Source organism: Cydia pomonella, chromosome 20, assembly GCF_033807575.1.
Source record: "Cydia pomonella isolate Wapato2018A chromosome 20, ilCydPomo1, whole genome shotgun sequence".
In the NCBI taxonomy this organism is placed as follows: Eukaryota; Metazoa; Arthropoda; class Insecta; order Lepidoptera; family Tortricidae; genus Cydia; species Cydia pomonella.
In genome coordinates this window covers 11,387,284-11,411,593 of record NC_084722.1, presented here as the reverse complement: position 1 = coordinate 11,411,593, position 24,310 = coordinate 11,387,284, and the positions used below count along the sequence as shown (strand labels likewise).

At 37.2% G+C, this 24,310-nt stretch overlaps 1 protein-coding gene across 6 annotated transcripts in view; it reads right to left on the bottom strand.

Moving 5' to 3' along the window:
- The window catches only part of LOC133529241 (calcium release-activated calcium channel protein 1-like), an 89,310-nt gene that overhangs the window by 12,237 nt on the left and 52,763 nt on the right, over nucleotides 1–24,310 (bottom strand). For 2 of the 6 annotated variants that reach the window (XM_061866924.1, XM_061866923.1), the window contains 3 exons: nucleotides 5,584–5,828; nucleotides 3,180–3,375; nucleotides 582–735 (listed from right to left, as the gene is read on the bottom strand). In XM_061866924.1, coding sequence (XP_061722908.1) covers nucleotides 582–735; nucleotides 3,180–3,375; nucleotides 5,584–5,828 — 595 coding nt within the window. Of the gene's footprint in view, nucleotides 1–581; nucleotides 736–3,179; nucleotides 3,376–5,583; nucleotides 5,829–23,511; nucleotides 23,790–24,310 lie in introns of those variants that run through there. The other 4 variants (XM_061866927.1, XM_061866926.1, XM_061866928.1 and 1 more) reach the window with 3 other exon arrangements.

Here is a 24,310-nt window from a genome sequence, read left to right as displayed (position 1 = left end):
TACCCACATTTTCCATTGAAATGTTAAAACTTGCAACAACAACCCTTTTCAAAAGTGATTAATATCAACATTTAAAAATGTCGGTTCTTGTTTAAAAATTCGTTGTTTTTTGTTGTGACTAGGTTACCCAAAGTATTATACCATTTTGGAATCTTGGTTAGTTGCGTCAACTTTTGAAAATAATTGCCATAGTGGTGTCGATACTATTTTTTTACACCATGATGATTGAAAGTGGACTGTAAGAAACAATCTTTCAAAATTGTAGGGACAAAATGAATTTTGATTATTTTTTGTGTAAAAACTACATGTATTTTGGTATTTTTAAGAACTGTGTTAGATAGCAGGGCTACTGAAGTTTCCAAAAACAAAATAAAAAACAGTAATATTTGAATATTTGTAGACATGGTCGTTAAAAATACCATTAGGGATGTCGATTATCAATGAATTTCATTTTTTTTCTGTAATTTCTAAAATAATTGAGATATATTTTTTTCCTTATTTTTTCTCGACTAATCATAAGCAGCTCCATCCTCTGGTGCCGGCTTATCGTTGAGTTTTGGGACACGTTGTATGTACATCACCTGATAGCAGCTCCGAGGTGGTAGCGGTGGCTTTCAGCTTGGCCCGGGACATGTGCAGTCGTCGCCAGGACAGTCCGCCGGGCCAGCCGTTCGCGGGCTCCTCGCCGGTCCAGCCAGGGGATCCCGGCATGGCGAGGGCGACTTCGCTAACGCTCTGTGAATAAATACTTGATTATAGTTAATTATTTCATTAAGTGGATGCGTAAAGCCAGGAAATTAGAAGGGGATAAAAGAAGAAATCACAATTTTTACCTTTTATCACAAATACCTACTCTTAAAATCAGGTTCGTTAATATTCCGCGTCAGTGGCACACAAGCATACAACTCAAGCTAAGCGTTTACGTAGCTTTTGGACGCTAAATATGCCATGTACTTACGTGAGCGCGAAACGATGCCGATGTAATTGAATAATGTTTCATCAGCGTCCTATGAGACATTGAACGATTGGCAATCTCCTTATTTCAATCCAATTTACCAACCTATTATAGATTCCTAGTTGTATACAAAAACATTATTTAACAGTTTTGCTTTTATAAATCCTCTTCAAAGATGATGAAATATTTCGAAAAAAAATCTCTGCAATTTTGGAAACGCTTTGTAAACACTAAAAAGTTGAGCTATTTTGACGCTAAAACACTTTCAAGTTTGACTCAAAAGAACACTGTATTTCTTTGTAACGGTTTAGACACAATATGATCGTCCTCACGAATGAATATTGAACAAATGTCGGCAAGCAAGTGGAAGTTTGGGAGGAAGTACTTAGATTACTAACGGTATAACATTAACACGTCGTTATGTTTTCATTAAGATCCGTCTCGTATTTGGGACAAAATCGTTAAGATATCATTCTAGATAGGTAAGTATTTAACTTCGCAATTAGGTGGATACCTGATTTAAAGGTTTTAATACAAAAAGACGCCGTCAAATATGTATAGAAAATAAGGCAATCTGATACTGTTCACTTTCCTACCTAGCTTGAAGAATGGGTTCAGTTTTAGTGGATTTTTTTTTTTTTTATTAAAAACTGATTGGCGATTGGCTCTAGTCACACCTGATGGAAAGTGAAGACAGGGCCTAAGATGGAGCTCACCGATTCAGTAGTAGCCTATTCACTCTTGCTTTAAAGAGACCGAGGTCATATTTATCAGGGAATACAGAGGGCGGGAGCGCATTCCATTCTTTAGCCGTCCGTAACAAAAAAGAGGAGGCAAACCGTTTAGTGCGAACAAATGGAATGTGTACCACGAACGGGTGCATTCGCTCCCCACGCCTGGACGTCCGATGATGGAAAGGGGAAGGTGGGATCAGATCGTGCAGTTCCTGTGCACACTCCCCGAAATGTATCCGATAGAACACCGATAGGCTAGCGACTCGACGGCGATGCTCAAGGCTCTGTAATTTTGACTTGATAGATGGGTCATCGCCAAAAAGTCTATGAGCCCGGCGCTCTATCGAGTCCAGGGCCGCCAGCTGATATTTGGCGGAACCGTCCCATAGGTGGCAGCAGTATTCCATGCTCGAGCGGACCTGTGCTTGGTATAGGGAGAGAAGCTGTTTCGGCGTGAAATACCGCCTCACCTTAAATAGGACACCAAGTTTTTTGGCAGCAGTTTTAGCCCTGGACTCAATAGTCAACCCGAAGTTTAAGTTCGATTTTAAACTTAGACCAAGAAGCTCTAAAGTGTTAGTCATCAGTGGATTCCTTTTCGAAGGCGCAGATGAGCTGAGATGAGACGAGACGTGCGGCCCCTGGTGTGAAATTGATTAGCATTGGTTGTTATCCAGCGAAGCGGGGAAGAGATGTGATTTAATACAATGCTATTGGTTAAATTTCGCACGTCTCCTCTCATCTCCGCTTATCTCCACCTCAGTAGAAAGGCAGCCAAAGCTTCAGACTGATTTCACTCGTTTAGCATCGATTTTATTTTCATTTAAACTAAGCCATATACCCCGCGTAGCTGGCGACCGGGTTGGACTCGGTGCTAACCTTTTGGCACCGTGTTTTCATTTAGACTTTTTACGTGTATCGCATATTGCTAGTAAAGGACTAAAACTGTGTGAACAACATTCATAGAGATATAGCAAGGCGACTTTCCTGTGGACAATATAAAATAAACGGACTTTAACGAGCCTAATTTGGGTACTTTATCCTTATTGGCATGTCAAAACCTGCTTCTTTAATTTGCATAATGAAACTCTTAGGAAAATGTATCCAAATCGTTTACTTTTGTAATTTCCACAGATAAGACGCCGGTTTTCGGAAACGTTTTTGAACCAGATTCAGCACCATGCCGTTTGGCGTCGCGCTTCTATTGGGACTCGCTCCTTCCTTGGCAGCGTAATCGACGAATAAATGTAGGAAGGATAGGAATCTTTGCAGGGAGTTTACAATAACCTTCATAGACTGTTTGCACTGGCAAGGCGACAGGTACCCTGGATTCAGTAGCACTGTCGCTGGCGACCGGCTCGGAACCCTGCCGTTCGGCGTCGCACTTCTATCGGGACTGGCTCCTTCCTTGGCACAGACGTATTTCAGGCAGAGTAATCAACAAATAAAACTAAGAATGGAAGGAATCTTTGTAGGGATTTTACACTAACCTTCATAGACTGGTTGCACTGGCAAGGCGACAGGTACCCTGGGTTCAGTAGCACTGTCGCTGGCGACCGGCTCGGAACCATGCCGTTTGGCGTCGCGCTACCGTTGGGGCTTGCTCCTCCTTTAGCGCACACGTAGTCCAGGCTGTGGGGCGGCGTGATCGATATCGTTGGGCTGTCGGTCACCGTCACTTTGAATCTGGGGGAAATCGGTTCAGTGTAGTTAATGTTATGAGTTTATAATGAGGGGATTTTGAAAAATTGCACAACGCACCCGATTTTATCCCACAAACGTAGCAGCTAGGATAGAGAATCCGCCTTGTACAAGAATGAATTTGACCAAAATCACACGTGAGACAGATACACAGATAAGGATGACCCACGCTAGAATGGTTTTCTTAGAAAGCATGACGTGATCAACGATCACCCGTCATAGAAAACGAAGTACAGAAGACTCGGTCCGGACCCGTAATGTTGTAGTGTGAGTCGTCCTCTATTCGTTCTTAGGTTCTTACCAAATTTATATGTAGCGCTTTTTAAAGCGTCAAGTTTGATAATATCGTGGTATAGGTCATAGGGCAATTGAAATGATTGTTTCTTAACTCGTTTTAATATCTTAGACACTAAATGACACTTCAATTGTTCAAATTTATTGCCCAATCTGCCCAATCGAACTGCATTGTGGTACATAAACAAATATAATGTAGCAATTCGGGTATAAGTAATAACAGCGAGTTTAAGCTAAAACGTAGCGGCTGGCATCCAGTTTAACTAATTCCAGGGCGCAGTTTGTAAAACGATTGCATTATCTATGTTACGGAATTAGACATCACAAGTTCTTTGTTAGTTTTTAATACGATTTAAGGAAGCACAAAACAATTAACAGCACGATTCCAAGTCCCTTCACAAAGATTTTTGCATAAAAGGAGGTTTCATTCTATGTATAAAAATAAACACGCTATGCCACACAATTTGCGACATTCCGATTAGCAATATAAACTAGAGCCCTTAAGAGTCCGCAGCAAGCTCGGTTCTTTATACAAACTTAGTTACGCTCTCTTTTAAAATGACTAGCTAGATTGCTTTGAAACTTTGTAGGTACTTACATTAGGATAAGGTACTCGTATATCTATGTCTGTAATTAGTTTACGTACTACGCGATACGTAGTTTTATAATGAGAACGAAACTCTGTTTGTATTGGAAGGTGACATTTTAAATACAAAGTTTCAGAACAATCTTTAAAATGAGAGCGTAACTACGTTTGTATGGAGAACCGTGCTTGCTGCGGACTCTTAAGACAAGTAATTGTCTCCATTGCGTGGTAGTAAGCAAACAATAAAAGAATATTGATGGTGATATTACGAAATACGAAGGTAATTGATTGAATAATTAATGTAGGTAATTATTAGCAGATCAATCAGGAAGAATGATGGCTTGTTCTAGATTTCAGCCCTTGATTATCACCCATTGTTTGAAGGCTAAACTTTATATAATACCGCGACTTGCAGTAATGAAATAGTTAAGATTTTGGTATTGCTGGTGGCTGAGTTTGATTGATCTATAAATGGAAGAGAATAAGTTATTTGATAATAACGTGTGTCACATAACCAGCCTTTGTTTTAAGCCAGGTTCGACTATCTAGCTGATTCGTCATTTACATATGTAGTGTAGGACTGCCAGCCATCGTGCTCGTGTCTATAAGTTTTAGTCTAGTCTTTGTCATCTGAGTAATGTTAAGCAAAATAGACCAAAATCAGCCAACCCAACCCGTCTTAAGACAAAAGCTGTTTATGTGACCATATCGATTTTGTAAAAATATCTTATTTCGATTTTGCGCGTATAAATCTTATTGAACGCACACGAAACGCTCAAATTGACTCGCACTCGACACGACTCAATTTTCTAGAGAAGTCCCGAATCAACAAGAAATTAGTCACAAATCCTCAACCTAAACTAACACAGACAAATGCACAGATAGCGGTAGCGACTTGGAGACTGGCGACGAATTACTAACTTTCCCGTTCAGTAATATATACCTACTTAGAATAATTTAGCAAGAACCGACTTCAAAAAACAGTTAAAATTACAGAATTTTATTGTCTTCATATTCAGTTCCTCCCCATCAAATGGTGCTTTCAGAGAGCCAAATGCATGAGTGTATATTTGTAAGGTGTATATTTGAAGAGTTCCATCGATTCCCTCTAAATGATCCTATCATCAGAACCCTGCCTGATGACAATGGGACCGATTAATATTCAAAGTCTCCAAGAAATAGCATTCATAAAACAGCTAAAAATCCCGAGGAATTGAGACCCTCCTCCTTTTTGAAATCGGTTAAATAAAACAAACACTCGCGTCGCTACCTCTATCCATGCATTTACACCATCATACCCTTAACCCTCTTACTTTGAACTGTATCCACTATCATAGCTCGGTGGCTTCCCTATGAACGGGCAGGAGTCGCTGAACAAGCTCTTAGGTCTGAACTCGTGCTTGTGTCTCGTCCGATGGGCCCTCTCGTAGAGATGGTCTGAGGTGTGGTACCTTTGCAGGGTGCGGGGCCTCGCCTTCCCGCTAGGTGGGGTCTGTGTGCATTGGTCGATGCGACACGGCGCCTCTTCCAAGCTTGTCACGAAGCTGGCTTCTGAAATCTGGAAAGATGAAAATTTGTGTCAGGGATGATAAGCTAAAGCATTGTATCTCTTGTTCGTGAGATAATGTCAAGTTTTCCAAAATGTTTCTCATTTAAAGTATGTCTAATCGGAATAGGTTTCTGGTGTAAAATTTTCCTGCATAAATTGTAGAACAATATATAATAGGATGTGTCGATTTGTGTAATAATGTCCTATAATATTTATTTATGTATTTATATCTGCTAAATTAAAGCTATGATAGCATTTAATTTGTGGGCAATTGGCAAGTAGAAAAGAAATCGAGCTTATTGATCATTTTCTCACCATCATTGAGAACTGTACCCCTAGTGTAAATTTAATCGACATCATAATGTGACGAACGCGTTTGCGTCTCATTTTGTATAGGATTTTGAGTTTCCAAAACGTCTCGTTTGGCGCGCTCTTTCTAAATCCAATACAAAATGAGACTAAACGCAAACGCGTACGTTACTTTTCGAAATCGAATTTATTTACACTAGGAGTACTGAAGTCGTGATAATAAAAAATTGTGGATATATATTAATCGTATTTATAAAAACTTATGGCATTAAGTATTCATAAGTACGCTACAAGCCTCGATCAGAGGCCAAAAGCTTGTAGCTTGTAGTAGGTACAAGTGGAAGTCCCTTCTCTAACAAAAGCTGTCAAAAAGTGACATCTGCTTGTATTACAAGTTACAAGCTTTTGAGAAATCTTTAATCACTTGTCTTATCTATAATTTTGAGTTATGTATTTGTAACACAGGGATAATTTTGACTTATGTATTTATTCAACATAAATTAACTAATTGAAGCTTATAGTTTTATGAATTCAGTCAATTAAAGATTTCATTTTAGGAGAAAAATTCAATGAAAATATGATGTAGGTATAATAAATTCCATGAAATAGCTGTCGCTTACAATAATACCAAATGTTAATTGCGTAGTAACATGTAATTGTATGTTTTGTTTGAAAACGTATGTGGGCGGATATAAGTGTTTAAAGTAAGAAGGTAATCGCTAGTGTGCGAAAACGTTGAGCGATGAGTTCACGCCATTACTCATAATTCATACCTAATAATCATAACAGTTGACTTTGGTATGACATGACCATTCAATAAAAAATAAACATAGTAGTTTCGTCAAACTATAACAAGTGTTTGTAAATCTACTTAAGCGGATACTGTATGACCGCATCTCCATACAAACGTAGTGCCCATTTTCCTCCCTGGATATTGACATTATTGAAAATAAAATTGGTGCACATTTACGCTGGCGGCTGGCGGCAAAGCTCGGAAACTGGTTAAATTTCTAAGCTGTACTTGGCGCAAAACCTTTTAATTTCGGTTTCGTTCGTAAAAACGTTATTTTAAAACCGGTTTTTAGGAGAACATTTTCATAAAGTTCTTGTCAGATTAACCGGTTCAGAACAATAAAAACCGGTTTCCTTCTATGTGGTGTATATGTTTACGCAGCATACCACCAGGCCGGTCGTACATCTCGTCGCTCGTCGAATAAACCGGTTTATTTAGGTTTCAATAAAGTTTAACTTTCGCGTTCTTATGCAAGTTCGGATTAAAACCGAAAAGACCCGGTATTTACCTCTATTTTTTAAAACCGGTTCCAAGCCTTGGCTGGCGGTGTTTCCTTGCTGTACCGCCATGGCGATACGATGCGAGAAGTACACACCAGCCCTAGATACTCGAATTCCCCTTTGTTTTATTCCATAGATAGGTAACACATTTTTAAAAGCTCTTCTTATAATAATTAAAAAACGAATAAATGTAACGAAGAGGCATTAATATGCATCAAATTGCGTTATAATATTTTCTATAATGCTCACAACCAGAGAGGAAAATGGGGACTACGTTTGTAAGACGAAGCGGTCAAGTGACTTTCGTGTTTAATCTAATACCTAGTTTGACAGTGTTCGGCATTGCAGGGAAATTAACGTTATCTCATAATTACTTGTACATCTTAAAATCAACAACTCAGTGATGTTGTTTCTACAAATAAATAGATCTATTATGTATAGGTAACTTTAAACAAGTAGCAATGTTATCGCTAAAGTACTATCTTTTCTAGACAACCTTTATGTAGCAGAGAATAGGAAAATAACCAATAAGAAAATTATATATGGGTAAATCATTATGAAGTACATAACAATCATAACATACACATAATAATAATTTGACGACCGGTTTGGCCTAGTGGGTAGTGACCCTGCCTACGAAGCTGATTGTCCCGGGTTCAAATCCTGGTAAGGGCATGTATTTGTGTGATGAGCATGGATATTTGTTCCTGAGTCATGGGTGTTTTCTATGTATTTAAGTATTTATAAATATTTATATATTATATATATCGTTGTCTAAGTACCCACAACACAAGCCTTATTGAGCTTACTGTGGGACTTAGTCAATTTGTGTAATAATGTCCTATAATATTTATTTATTTATTTACATAATACTACTAATACCAAATGGCATTTTATTATAACATGTAGTTTACTTTGGTAAAAGTCCAATCTTTCAATTCATATTTGAAATACCTATATTTTTCTGGCGTTTTGTTAAATAGCCACAGCCACAGCTTTTGATTGGGTACTAACATGGTAACCGGTGCGCCAAAAATGTAATGTCGTTTCGTTGGTCATAAAATTTATTTTATAAAATGTATGGGTATGCTAGTCTATAAAGTATTTGTAATATGGGCCTTGTTGGCTGAATCAAATTTTTAAATAAATACAATTTAAATAAATGAATGCGATTGAATATGGCTTACTAATCGGTATCTTGTTTTCAATTTGAACGTGATCTATTTGCTACATAATTTGGGTCAGAGTTAGACCAAGATAATTTGACAGCGATTTTGATAGCCCAGACGGTACAAGTGTTAACACATGCACTGCCAACGGTTTCGTAACGCTACGTTCGTAGCTGATCACAGCATTTTCCCGCAATGTAGAGGAAAGCGACTACGAACAGAGAACCCGACGAACGGGTTCCTGGTATGCACTTAATGTATCAAGTTAACGTCATAATTTCATAGAATCTTGAATCTTGACGTTTAAAATAAAATTAGCTTGATCTGATTCTAAAAACATCGTAATTCCTATCACCCATCAAACATCAATAATCGTCATTAAATGACGTCACGCCCGCGAATCAGATGTCGCGTGTCCAGCGATGCGCGTCGCAGTGTGGGAAACAGTCTCTGAACTGTCATTTCAGTGATTGCAGGGTTTAGCGTCGATTAGCGATGACATTGACTTTGGCCGCGAAGCGCGAACTCGAACAGTGACTATTTATTCACTGTGTTTATTTTAGTCTCCTACTCCGTTTTTTTTATGTTCAGAATTTTTCTAACCTCAAACGTAGTGGTAATTAACTTTTTGTTCCGAAATGCTAGGGTTCCTATGATACCTAATATAGTGGTCAAATAATATGTAAACGACACTATAATTAGTGCATGTTACTCAGATTTAATTCTGGAGGAAAAGATACCGCTACTTTTGAGGTTATAAAATTTCTAATCAGAACAAAAACCAAGGCTCGGAAAACCGGTTAAATTTCAAAACCGTTATCATGTACCAAATGTTGTTTTGCGCCAAAAACCTTTTAATTTGGGTTTCCGAAATTAAACCGGTTTTTATAAGAACAGTTCTTGTCAAATTAACCGGTTTAGAGCAACAAAAACAGGTTTCTTCCTATGTCGGTGTCTATGTTTTACATGGCACACCACCAGGCCGGCCGGCCATTTCGTCGCATGTGGAATAAACAGGTTTTTTAGGTTACAATAATTTTCTTAAAACGTTCGCGTTCTTCTACAAGTTCAAAGAAAAACCGAAATAAACCGGTATTTACCGGTATTTTATAAACCGGTTCCGAGCCATGATAAAAACGAACTCTATGGCTTTATTCTCGCACTCCGGAATGGAAACTGAGCTTGCATTGGATTATGAGCGCCGTTAGTGTTTTGTCTATCTTTGAACTGTCATTTCCGTGATTGCAGGCTTTAGCGGCGATTAGCGACGACATGACATTGACTTTCGGTCCGAGGTCTAGATACGATTTGTCAGTGTCAAGTGACGTTTCTTCGAACAAAACAATAAGACCTAATAAAATACCACTCCCCCCCCCTCCCTTATCACCAAAGTTTGCCAAAGATAAATTATGATTTTTTAACATAATATTATCATTACTATACGTCTTACAGGAAAAATATAATCAGATCTCTATCTTGATAACTTTTTTTTATTAACAAAAAACCTTTCGGAATTCAGTTTGCAATTTAACCAACTTTAAGTGTGTTTATATTATTATATAAACAGCTTTATTATTATAAAGAGCTTTATTTTCTCCCACACATAATTAAAAAAAAACAAGATGAATATAGAAATTAAAATAAAGAACCTGATTTAAAATTTCACTTAAAAAATATGTGGGCCCCTTTCGGGTAAAAGTTTTTTTTTACGTATGTTTATTACTCTTGAAATGTCTGAGATTAAATTAAACACACCTTTTACTCGTATGAAATAAAAGAACAATTTTTGAAATCAGTACCCCTAGTGTAAATAAATTCGATTTCGAAACGTGACGTACGCGTTTGCGTTTAGTCTCATTTTGTATTGGATTTAGAAAGAGCGCGCCAAGCGGGACGTTTTGGAAACTCAAAATCCTATACAAAATGAGACTTAACGCAAACGCGTTCGTCACGTTATGATGTCGATCAAATTTACACTAGGGGTACTGTTCACATGATAAAACATGATAGACAAGTATCCTCGAAAAACTAACTTACGTGCATTAACATCGCGCAAATTAGTCAGACAATTTGCCGATAGAAGGCGCTGTAGACTATACTTGGTATGGGTACTTCTGATCAAAAGTGTTTCGCCTTTACATTAACGTGATTTATTTGCTACATAATTTATTAGATCCGGTTATTTTTTAGATCTAATTGTGTAAAAAATAACGGCTGCTTTTTCTAATAATTTCCAGATGCTTTATTCTGTGCATGGTGTGAAAAAATTTATTTTAAATACGTGCAACATCTCTACTCTGTTGTGCCTTCTGGCTCTGCACGTGTAATTATTTTGGTGCGCATGTGTGCTACGGGTGCTACGCCGTAGCCCGCATATTTTCCCGCTACGAAGTGAAACCTAGGGCCTACCGCGCACACCGAAGTTCGCAAATTCCCCATCTTTCTTCTTAACTCCAATTAAGGCGTAATTAGAGTGATAGAGAAGAATGCCCGCAATTTGCAAATTTCGGTGTTCGCGGTAGGCCCTCTGTTTATGGATGCTCGCACATGATGCATCAGCGTACTGAAAGGGGTCTTATAAGGTGTTTTTAGGGTTCCGTAGCCATTATGTCACAGCCACTTTTTTCCGGAGCTATACTGTTCAAACTTGGTAAGTAGATGTATTCTATGAACCGCATTAAGATTTTTACACAAAAATAGAAAAAAAAAACAATAAATTTTGGGGGTTCCCCATACTTAGAACTGAAACTCAAAAAATCTTTTTTCATCAAACCCATACGTGTGGGGTATCTATGGATAGGTCTTTAAAAATGATATTGAGGTTTCTAATATCATTTTTTTCTAAACTGAATAGTTTGCGCGAGAGACACTTCCAAAGTGGTAAAATGTGTCCCCCCCCCCCCCCCCGTAACTTCTAAAATAACAGAATGAAAAATCTAAAAAAAATATATGATATACATTACCATGCAATCTTCCACCGAAAATTGGTTTGAACGAGATCTAGTAAGTAGTTTTTTTTAATACGTCATAAAATTAAAAAAAAAAAAAAAAAATATCAAACCCATACGTGTGGGGTATCTATGGATAGGTCTTCAAAAATAATATTTAGGTTCCTAATATCATTTTTTTCTAAACTGAATAGTTTGCGCGAGAGACACTTCCAAAATGAAAAATGTGTCCCCCCCCCCTCTGTAACTTCTAAAATAACAGAATGAAAAATCTAAAAAAAATATATGATATACATTGCCATGCAAATTTCCACCGAAAATTGGTTTGAACGAGATCTAGTAAGTAGTTTTTTTTAATACGTCATAACTGGTACGGAACCCTTCATGGGCGAGTCCGACTCGCACTTGGCCGCTTTTTTATGCCTGACGCCTGATTTGCCGAAGCTAATGAAACAGTAGATTTTTCAGTATGATATATATATTTATTTGTCAGAGTATGATACAATAAAATCCCCGTATAACGACGCTTAGAATAGAGGAGAGGCATTCAAATTGTATAAATTGATATGTTATTACTTGTAAGCCTTTTAGCGCATGTCGCTCGCTCCATCTCTAATTCCTTTGTATTAAGTTTGGCGTATAGGATCATTTTCTGTTCGTTAACATATGTCTACAAATAAAATAGTCATCTTAGTAGTTAATGATATTCGCAAAACGTAAATGTTATCTAATGTTCTTTTAATAGCTTCGACCGTGGTCCATTGTTACACAAAATAGATTTACTCTTTGCCATTGCACGTCCAAACCAATGGATATTATTTTATAATTTTTTATGGCCAGTTGAAACAAAACAAAGTCCCTAAACAGTGTTTATACACGTAGTCAAGTTTTTTTAGCAATCGTAAACACAGGTTATTTATACCGAGAAAAACATAATTTTCACCAGTCATAAAATAAGTCTTACAGTACTCCGAAAGACCGAAACACATCTTAAGAAGTCTTAATAAATTGCTCGACATATTTCGCTCTATAACGTCACACAGCAGTTTTGATTGTATTGAAGACTAGAATACAGAGTACCTACGCTAAGCTACTATTATTGAAGTTTAAGCAACTATCATATTGTTTCTCTTGAAATTGCATTCATCAAATCATATATGAACCAGCCTTATAATTAGAGTTGCATTTAACATTCATGTGCAGGCCGTGTTTGCGGGCCATTATTGTACCTAATGGCAACACACGTGCGCGAGATTGTTCTGTCGTCGTCAACATTAGTCATGACAACTCTATTTTTACACAACGTGGTTTTGTACTAGCAACGCTTACAACTGACCAATGGTGGGCCGTATGTCCTTGCAATAAGGTTTAAAGATTGTCAGTTAACAAGGAATATGAATATATTCATATTTCTTTATTGATCAAATTACAAATAAATACCTAATAAATACCCAAATCTCGGCATTTTGAAAGTGGCGGCGGAATTATAAACACCCCAGAGTGCATAGAATGAATTATCTCGGATGTTTTTTCGGGCTCGGATCTTACTCTGTTAAACAATAGCCAGCCCTCTCAGATCATAGAAAGTACTAGATGGCTGACGGAGGCGTGGCGCGTGTCGCCGCGACATGGCCACATCGTGGCCATACCGGCCCGCCGTAAGACAGTAGCAAATTAACTGTCATTGAACAATGTGCGCGTCAATTTTATTGAAATGCCGAATTATAGCGTTATTTTGTGTCGAAATAGGAGTGCATCCAAAAACTATAAGGATCATGGAGTTACATACCACATGTGAGTACATTTTTTTTCACGTATTAGTCAATAAAACCACACATTTTAACAAATAAATCCAGTGACATGTGATTTTTCTGAGTCAGACCATGTTGTCATACAAACGCGTGGCAATTTGTCTATGCATCCTACATTGACGCTTTGGCATGGAAAACGTTTTGTAGTGTCCTTAGCAACGGCGCAATGCATTAAACCGCTAACGATATTCACAGGGGCATTATTGTTTCTTGGTACGACCGCCTACCGCTCCCTTCATTGACGCCGCGAAGTAGAGTGGTGCTCGTGCATATAATTGATCTTTGAGCGTTATCGATAAAAATGTTTGGATATAGTGTGTATGAAAGTAATTATTTTTCAAGTAAAATTTTACAATTATTTTATATGCACCTAATGTTTAATTTAATACTTATTAATTTGGATTAAAAATCGAATAGGTAAGCCAAAAAATAAACTGATTTAATTAAGTACAATTTATTTATAATATTATAGTTTATACCTATAAGTATATTTTATTCAGGTTCTTAGCAACGATTCGAATAACTGCACTAGGTATAATCAAATATGTTCATGGTTGCAATTTTTTCAGCTTCCCGTTAAATCCCAGTATTAAAGAAAAATGGATAGATGCTACAGGTAGAGGGCCCTAACTGGTTTACGAGCGAGAAAAGTGTTATTTGTTCGGATCATTTTCAAGAAAAATGTTTCCAGTTACACTTCGCCTCATTTATATAACGATAGAATATAAATATGTTTAAAATAATAGTATATTGTATACTTAGTCGATCCAAAAGTTCTAGCAGAAAGATTTTTACTAATAATTATGATTACTCTTTCTTTATTATTCGTACATATGATTTAAAAGCTTATTTAATGGTGCATTATACTTACAATATAATTTACTATAACTTGCTTTCGCAGTTCTTCATAACTCTATGTAACATGCTGGAATTGCTTTCAATTGGTGACGAAATATGCTATAATAAACTGAAACTATTTTTTAATGAAGCGCTCACGTCTAACGACAATCCCAAAGTAAACAATTTAAACAAACATTACATCAAATAATGACTAAAATTTAAACCAATTTGATTAGTTAAGCATAAACAAGCTTTCGCATCATGGTACATTTTTTTTTTTAATTAAAAGCTTTGTATTACATTTTATCAGTAAAAACCTTTGTGAGAGAACTTATGGATCAACTAATATACCTTACACGTACCTTAAAATTCTTAGCTCGTAAATAAGGTCAAAAATTTAAAGGAATATGAATTAAGTCTATGGCAATTATTACTTAAAACAAAAATGTCAAAACTCTAAGGTCATGTTCAGAACATGTAAAATATCGATAGCTCTATCGAATTGTCCTCATTCTAGTGCCGCCGCTCTAGGCTGCTACACCGCGCGGTTTGGCCAATCACAGCGCGTGAGTTGGTTGTCTGGCCACGCCTTTAATGATGTGGTGGGGGACAGTTGGAGACAGCGAGACTCATTGAAATTATGCTTCGTTATAAATCTCCTTCCTTCTTATATCTATGCCAGCCCTCGTACCGGGAAAATCGAAGTTCGTCAATTGCATTATTTATGGAGATAACAAAACATGTTATATTCGAATAGTCTATTTCATGAATTTGAACCGTTTAATTAGGATGGTAAATTTTCTTTTTAAACGGGCTTGTTCCCGTTACTTATGTCGGGGCTATTAGCAGTAAGCAATGAAACCACTGCATAAAGGAAACAATTTTATTCAGTTTTGTTTAACAGATTAGGGCCCGAGCACGAAAAAAATCATCTGAGATAATTCATACTATACCTGCGGTGGCAGCATGATTGCATTTTTATCACCTGTCACTATACCTGTCACTTTCGCACTACATACTTGTTAGAACGTGATAGGCATGGTGACATATAACCATATATACACCTTGTTTTTATTGAATTCCGTTAAATTCGGGGTATCGGTAAGTACGTTTAAGGAAACTAAATGGCATAGTTAATTTAAAAAAAAAGCTTTTTTAATATATATATTTTTTATAATTTTAATTTTTATAACAAGTAATTAAATGTTGCATATAGCGTTGTTGTAACATGGGCATTACATTTAACTCAACCAAACAATTGAAAACTGTGACAATGTCATTTCGAACATCGATCGTCCGAGATACGTTTAGTAGCAAATGTATTTAACTCGTACTAAACACTAATCAATATGTAAACAGGCCCTAAGGGCAAGTGTACACGCGGGCCTTATAAGATAAAAATTAATTATTGATTATTTCCGAAATGGAGTTAATTAGAATACCGGTGCCTTTGAGAAAGTTACTTAATTTAAGCTCAGGGATGCACCTTTGAAATTAACGGAAAAAAAACACGGTGTATATATCGCCCGCTGATATAAAAAGTATGGAGATGACAATTCTATAGGTTTGAAAATGAATGTAACATTGATATATAAGTGCTCAAAGTTCTGTCATGTCATTTGTCTATATACGACAAATTGTTGTGTATTTGTGTACTCGTATGTTATGTGATCGCTCTCTAAAAGGCGACTCTTACAGATATATCTCTAGCAATTTGATAATGATAACATATTAATTTTATTAATGGTTTGGCGGAGTCAGGTTACAATCACGCATCGCGATTGTTGAACCTTTTAGGGTCCGAGCTAAACTGGTTGCTCAACACTTACCTACTTATGAAATGTCCAATTTAGCTAGAACTTTAAATGGCTCAAAAATCAAGGTGCGTGACTGTACGGCGTGTCCCTTTGGGCAAGTTTACTTAGGGGTAGGTCCAGAGGCGGCATTAGGCGTGGGCGACGTAGGCCTCCGCCTACGGCCTCGCGGTCCGAGGGGCCTCGCGCCTCAAATAAGTATATCTCGGACACAACATAAAAATGTTCGTTATTTCTTGCGCCACCAGATGGCCTCGCTAAATGTACCTTGCCCACATACAATTTTGGTCTTGCCCGCCACTGGGTAGGTCAACGAGCCCATCCATTGGTCTTATTTCCATTCCATTTACCAAAGTACTTGAAGATCTCCATTTCACGGAAAGGAAGAGAGCCAAAACTAAAAACGCTTAACAGCTACCTCCTCTAGCTCTCCTCTCCCCGCGAAGTAATGCACGGCAGTTTCCGCAAGGAAACAGAGGCCGGAGAAAGAACAGGTTTTTTAGTGGGTATTGAACACCTGAGTCTGACATACTGGACATAGTCCTGATGATACGCAATAGATTTTTCTACCTCTATAAAAACATACTACATAATATACACAGTGCCGGATTAAGACATTTTGGTGCCCTAAGCATTTCTAGACCATGGTGCCCCCTCATCAAGATTACATTGAATTTTCTTGGTAAATTGAGTGACGTTTATTGCCGCATTACTGCTGAGAATAGAATTTTCAATCCGTCACATCATTTTATCACGGAAATTGACAGTACTGCAGCAGTAATGTTCCAAGAGTAGGTAAGGTCAAGTGTAAGCAAATTCGAAGACCGTGCTTCGCATAAGTCCGGAGGCCAAGCCAACCATGGTCCAAGTGTAAGCGAAGACGTAAGACATAGGCAGTATTTCGCACAGGGTTTTGCAACCTCTAGAGCTTTCCTGCGAAGCTCATTCATGTGAGGGCAAAGGCCGAGCTTCAGTAGGGGCTTAGCCATTGGCTATTGGTTCTTGTCAGAACAAGAAATACTTAAATAGCAAATTATTGTTTACGAAAACGGGACTTATTAGGGTAAGTTTTAAAATTACCTCTGATCCCACGATTCAAGGACGGCGTTGTCCCCATGGTCTCGGAGAAGACTGTGTAAAGTCGACATCATTATTTTGACGTTGGAGGTAATTTTAGAACTTGATCAAACGCGAATAAGTCCCGTTTTCTTAAATAATATTGTGTCACAATTAGGCCAATACAATTAGATTTTTTCAACTTAAAAGTGTAATCCGAGTCTGCTCCATTCCAGGAGGTGTGCATAAATGTTTCCTCTTTTTCAGTTTTTTTGCTTGTAAATCGAAAACGGTACGGCCGACGGAAAATTTGTTCTAATTACGAGTGTTATTAAAATTGATATCTTAGGATCCGAAATGTAATTTAACTATGTTCTTGCAATAAAATATATTGATTAATTTAAGGTACCTTAATATGTATTCGTAGTAAATTGTAAAAAAAGGTCGACATTTTTTATTTTTGGTACAACCATGTTAATAATCCGAAAACGCTTTCTTACCAGTATCTGATCCACCAAGTGCTACTGTAATTAATATTGGGTTCCTTCTACATCGAGTGGTTTGGCAACCCAAAGGAAAAAATTATCTCCTAAGGATCCCAAAAGTATGCACACCTCCTGGGATAGAGCAAACTGGGATTACACGCTTTTAGGACCAAATAAATGTATTAAAACAATTCCCAGCGTTTCACAAACCCAACAAATGTATTAAAACATTCCCAATAGCGTTTTGAGGAATTAATTCCCAGCTTGCTGCTATTTTTGGATCTAATTTGATTGGCCTAAATCGTGACGGTTTAAATCAGTGTTTTTAAAGGCAAAGTCTAAGGCTGAATGCGCGGAGCGTTCGATCGGCGCTTACGAATGAGGCGAAAGGTCGAGCTGGAAGAAAGCAAGGCTTGAATTTGACCAATGGCGAGGTATGAATAGCTGGACGTCCGGAGCGTCCGATCGCGGCGCGTTATCATATAATACAACTAATGGCGAGGTGTGAGCAAGGCAGCCCAGCTGTGAAAGAGGACAGTATGGATTTGGATCCATGGCCAAGCCAAAGTGAGGCAGTTTGCATAAAGTAGAAGGCCTGGCGTCGCATAAGACCTAACGCCGAATTGCAAAAGAGTGGCTTGAAATCGAACCTATGTAATCACGGTCCTCCTACTGCTCGGCCTTTGCCTTAACTCGAAAGCGCAACTTGATAAGATGCTTTTGTTTTTCGGCCTTCGCAGGGCCCTTTATTACACTTTGACAATTAGGTCGCAGGATCGCGGCTCTGCCGCCGACACATCTGGTGTGCAAGAGACCAAAATACGCTACAAAATCGGTAATCTACGTCGAGAAAATCGGTTGGCCACAAGCCCGACGGTAAGATTTTTTTGGCCATGAGCTTTTACGTGTCCTCACTCTCTTACGACCCTTCGTTATTAGATGGGTACTTGCACACGTATCAAAATGTTTCGTGTACATAAGTACTACACTACGACTGCGATGCTGATGCAGCCCGCGCGTTTTTTTCCTATGATTTTGGTGCCCCCCTAGACATGGTGCCCTAAGCAAGTGCTTATTTTGCTTAATGGTTAATCCGGCACTGAATATACACACACAAACATTCAGCATCAACAGCAACATAGTTTAGTCTGACTTTAGCTCTAGAGTCTAGAACTCTAGACTATAGTGTCTAGTTGGGTAGTTTTGCGGTAGGAATTTATCACACACGTAAAATCAAACAGCTAAGCGAATTTAGCAATTGCGATATTCGCGATTAATCGGAATTCGTTACGGGACATTTCTTTGTGATAAACCTATTCTGAACTGAAGTTGAAATCTAATGGTGACTTGGCATAGTATCACGTTACCTGTATCGTTTTTAGATAGCTCATCATTACAATTGTAAATCTTTTCACGAAATTTTACATAGTGCAACTTTCTGTAAATTATTTAATGCATGTACACAAAAATGTACCCTACAGTAAGTAAATATGTTTTATTATCGAACAGTTTTGACAAAAGTGACGTATCTTTGGTCACGTACATTTGTCTACCATTCTTCATCAATTCTCATCTACTCAAAGGTTAACTGGAAGAAATCCCTTAAAGGGATAAGTTCGCCTTTGTACTGCTTATCCTGTGCCATATTTATATTTTGTCTTTTGTACAATAAAGAGTTTATACATACATACACTGTAGTAAACTATTGAACTCAGTAAATACTTTAATTGTTAGATTATAAAAGTACAGTATGTCAGACAGTACTCACTGACAGCCTTCTTCCTCGCGTTGTCCCGGCATTTTGCCACGGCTCATGGGAGCCTGGGGTCCGCTTGGTAACTAATCCCGAGAATTGACAAAGGCACTAGTTCTTACGGAAGCGACTGCCATCTTCTGACCTTTCAACTCAGAGGGCAAACTAGGCCTTATTGGGATTAGTCCGGTTTCCTCACGATGTTTTCCTTCATCGAAAAGCGACTGGTGAATATCAAATGATATTTCGTACATAAGTTCCGAAAAACTCATTGGTATGAGCCGGGGTTTGAACCCGCGACCTCCGTATTGCAAGTCGCACGCTACCTTACCGCTAGATGTTCAGACAGTACTCACTGACAGCATAAATTGAAAATAGAAGTAATGAACTACCGCCAAAAATATTTGTTGTTACACACTTTTATTGCCAACTGGTACTTTCTCTCCTTTTCTTGTCTGTCTTAAAGTACTCCTCGAGATCTTTGAAATGAGCCTAAACACAATGTATTAACGATTTTCCATTGAAGAGTTTCTTTGGCTACTTACTTTCCGGCTGCATCATCAGATCAGCTTGATGTTAGTATACTAATAATATGTTATTGCAATGCGAATCGGAAATACAGAAGTATGCCAAATTTTAGCTCAATCAGACACCGGGAAGTGGTTCAAATTTAAGTTAGAAGAAACGCTTATAGAATTAAATATATATACATACAAGCTAAATAAAAGTGTGTAATAAATAAGTGGGTACTATCTACTGGTAGGACGTTGGGCCTTAAGAGGTAGCGAAAGAGGAATGGGTAGATAAATATCCTTGAAATCGGGCTCCCGAATACCGGGACTAGGGGCGGAGGCTCGGAATACCGCGTCATGTAGGTAATATCACGGTATGACGGTTATATGTACATATATACAATACCTATTTAGTTCCAGAAGGGATGGACCGCGCTCTGTATTTAATCCTTTCAAGAATCACGGTAGCCTTATACGTGTTTTAACGTTTTAATTGCACACAAACAAAGAAAGTGGGTTGTGTAACAAGCGATTAATACACGAGCATCATGAATAATTGCTGCAATTGATACAATGACATATCTGCCGTGATGCAGGCTTGTTAAGCGGTTGTGACATGCGATGATGAAGATGGATATACTCTTATATTATAATTCTGCATCAATCATGGGCATCCAGCGAATGAGCATCGACATACGAATGTTGTACTTATATATCTGCGTCTTTGTTATTTAAATAGCGATACGAGCGAATGGAGATGGACGGTTTTTTAATTTCGATTTTCGTAGTAGCAGTCCAGTAGCCACTAATGACCAACTTTGTCGACCGGTAATGACCACCTTTATCCATCAAATGACCGGCCTCAGCCAACGTTGCTATAGTAGTCCTAATACAAACTGGCTACTGAGCTCACAAATCTATCACCTTTACACTTGTTAAACCCACACAAGAGTGAAAGAGTTAGCATTATTACTTTAATAGCCAGTTGGTATAGTATACTTATTAGCGGTAAATAGCAGTTGTAACATGTGTTGCGTGACTAAGTAGGTATTTTTATCGCATTTCTCCGTCTCGTGTGGTTTACAAAAAACAAACCAATACGACAGCATAGAAAATGTATGCTTAAATTGATTATGAGTATAGATAGACATGGGTACAAATAAAAAAAGTAAAGGCATTCTGAATTTAAGTAAATGCTTCATAATTTTCATTAATATCGCGTAGTTAAACAGATGATACGTATATATGGTGAATTATCTAAACCAAACAAAAACTGTTCAATGGATTGAAAATATACCAGGTATTAACAATGTGAAAATTAAGCGATGCAGATGAAACAGTTTTATTGGTTTCTAAGTTTTACAAACATACTAATATTACCAATTGTATTAAGTTAAACAAGGACCCGAAACATCTAAATATAGCCCAGGGATAGTGAGTACAAACAAATTTTACAAAATTTTCAGATTATGACAGCTGATGGTCATTAGACGTTAGACGTATGTTAGACGTGTCGATTTTAGGGTACTCAACCCCATTATAAATAACAATATAATACGGTCTATTAGGATTCCAGTAACTTACGAAATACCGGAATCGAATCAACCCAGCCCTGGACCAGGTCACTTTATTTCGTGTTTATTAGAAGTTGTGTTCATTGCGAGTGCTGATTTTGAGTCTCGAGCAAGAGAAAAATTCTATCACAGAATCACGAGGTGCCGAGATGGAAAATAATTGCCTGTTTGTAATTGGAATCACGTTGCTCTTGTTAGCTTCGCGCAGACCGTTAAAATGGTAGCTTGTGAAAATATTTGTTTTATTAAATCAATAAGCAAAACAATCTGGTTTACTGTCTTGTTATATGTTACACCTGATAAGTAAATAATGATGTGCAGAAAGAGATTTAACTACTTCAGGATGTCGTTTCCTTATAGATAAATCAATAAAAACATGATACAAAAAACATTCTGAGAAAACATTGATATTGATCAGCATGATTCCGATGATTTTATGTTAAGCAAAAAATAACCTATCTATCATTAATAGACTACTTAATTGCTAAAAAAGAGTGACGTGAAAACCCACGGCAAAAAGGTTCATTGTTCAAAGTAGTATTGTGTACGGCGTACCTATTTTTCACCTTTTCTACCAGACTATACTAATAGATTTGGTTCTTTAATAAATTTTATAATGGCTCGCTAAAACATGTTGAAATAAAATAAAATATTTTTTATTTTGCTTACTTTTACAAGCTTTTTACAGGATTTAATTTTTTGCCCTGTTTTTATGATAGTGTGGATCAAATTATGGATGCTGAATTTGACCCACTTCCCGATTTCCGATTGAGCTGAAATTTTGCATAAGTATGTTAATCGGATGACGATGCCATATTATGATTACATGGAGTTGATCGGATGATGGAAACGGGAGGTGGTCATGGGAACTCTGTGATAAAACAACGCAAACCAATTGTGTTTGGGGTTGTTAGAATTGTCTCTTCCACAGTTAACTAATACTCATGTATTAGTTAACTGTGGAAGAAAAGTACAGTCAGCGATAAAAGCTTGAATCAAAAATGTTTTTTTGCCAAAAACTTGTATGTAGTACTTACTTGCGAACTATTGCATTTATTTATGTTATGAGATGAACGACGTAATTTATTTAGTTCCTGAGTTATGGACGTTCCGAGTGTATATACCTAAGTACCTGGGCGACCGAGCTTTGCTCGGTTATAACTATTTATTGTAATATGGTGGTCTATAGGTGATAATCTTAACTACATTTTTTTACTAAATTAAACTTGTCTAAAACAATAAAAATTAAAAAATTATATATAAACTTGAACATATAAAAAAAAACAAAAGTTAGTCATCGGGCGAGATTCGAACCCGTAACACTCGTTTAGCAGTCCGCGTCTTAACCCGCTGGACCAGACGGACAGTGGCCGGCAACACGAAATTAGCGACCATAATCGAAAACACGCGTTTTCCCAAACATAAGACTAATCTAGATAGATTGTATACCCCCAAAAACCCCCATATACCAAATTTCAGCGAAATCGTTAGAGCCGTTTCCGAGATCACAGAAATATATATATTTATATATATACAAGAATTGCTCGTTTAAAGGTATAAGATATCCATACAATTAAATTGATTTGTTAAGGTCATACAAAAACATTTATCTCTTTATTTTTATATATTTAAGTAATTGCGGTTCATACCATATCAACATATAACAAAGCAGTAAACGAAATTGTTTTATTTATTTTTATTTAAATGTAGTAACGCTCATCCGAGTTATACACAATTTGATTTAGTTAAAATACTACATTTTAATATTTATTGTGTTTCATTTTTTAACATTTTAATACGTTACGTTAAATAGAAAAGTTTTACATTATAAGGTCCAATACTCGTATTAAATTAAGATACAATAGAGTTTAAGTCACAATTTACAGATGCTTATTCAAAAATTACTTCTTTTAATACCTCATACAAAAAAAAATCTCCGTAAAAGTTCCCGTTTATAAAGAATTATGATAATATATTCATTTTTAAACTGACCAAGAGGTTCCCCTACATAAAGAACTAAAACTAACAATGACAGTTATTCTCTACAGTAAAAACCATTTAACAATCAATTCCATACAAAAAAAAATAATATTTAAATTTAAAAGTAATCCGATAAAAAAATACACACCAAATTCATTTCGTGACCACCACCTTTTCCAGTTTATACTTTTCACCAATTTTTGTTTATTGTTTTCACTTTTTATTCACACACCACAGAACACCATAGAAAATAATTCCGCTTTCCCGCGCTTTTCGCGAGAAATATGACATTTCGGCACAAGCTCTCGTTACGGAAGGAAAATGGCGACTGCCGCGAGACTGCCTTCGCGTTTCGCTATAGCCGTTATAAACAAACGTACTTTGAGACTATCTAGCTTTGCTAGCAGCGTCGATACGTCATCAGGAATACCCCACTCAATTTATAGCAAAGTCCATATATATTCGGCATAAAAACTTTGGTCAAACTTCGAGCCTGTTAACGATTTCTGGTGTGCATAAAACGCGTACTATTTGCAACAAAAACTTTGATCAAAGTCCACGTCTGTTAATTATATTAGGTACTTAATGGTTAATTTTTTTTGTATCTCGCATTCTTCAAATCGCATGCATATAATTTGCAAGGTACAAAAGTTTAACAACAAAAACTTTGGTCATAGTTCAGCTGACGTGTTGGTAAGTTTATCTAAATCATGTTTAATTTGCCCGTAGCGGAGAGGCCGTTTCAGACTTCAGCTTCAGCATAAATACTTTCGTATTTTCGGATGTCCGGTTGTTCGGACATTGTCGTTCTACTCTAAAAGTCGCATTTCTCAATATATTCTGGTGAAAATTTGTGCCGTCCCGTCCGTGGCTTTGCTCATGGATCGTTAGTATTCACTCGAAAGTTACAAATTGGTACTTCTGGGTAATTAATCGCGCAGACAAAG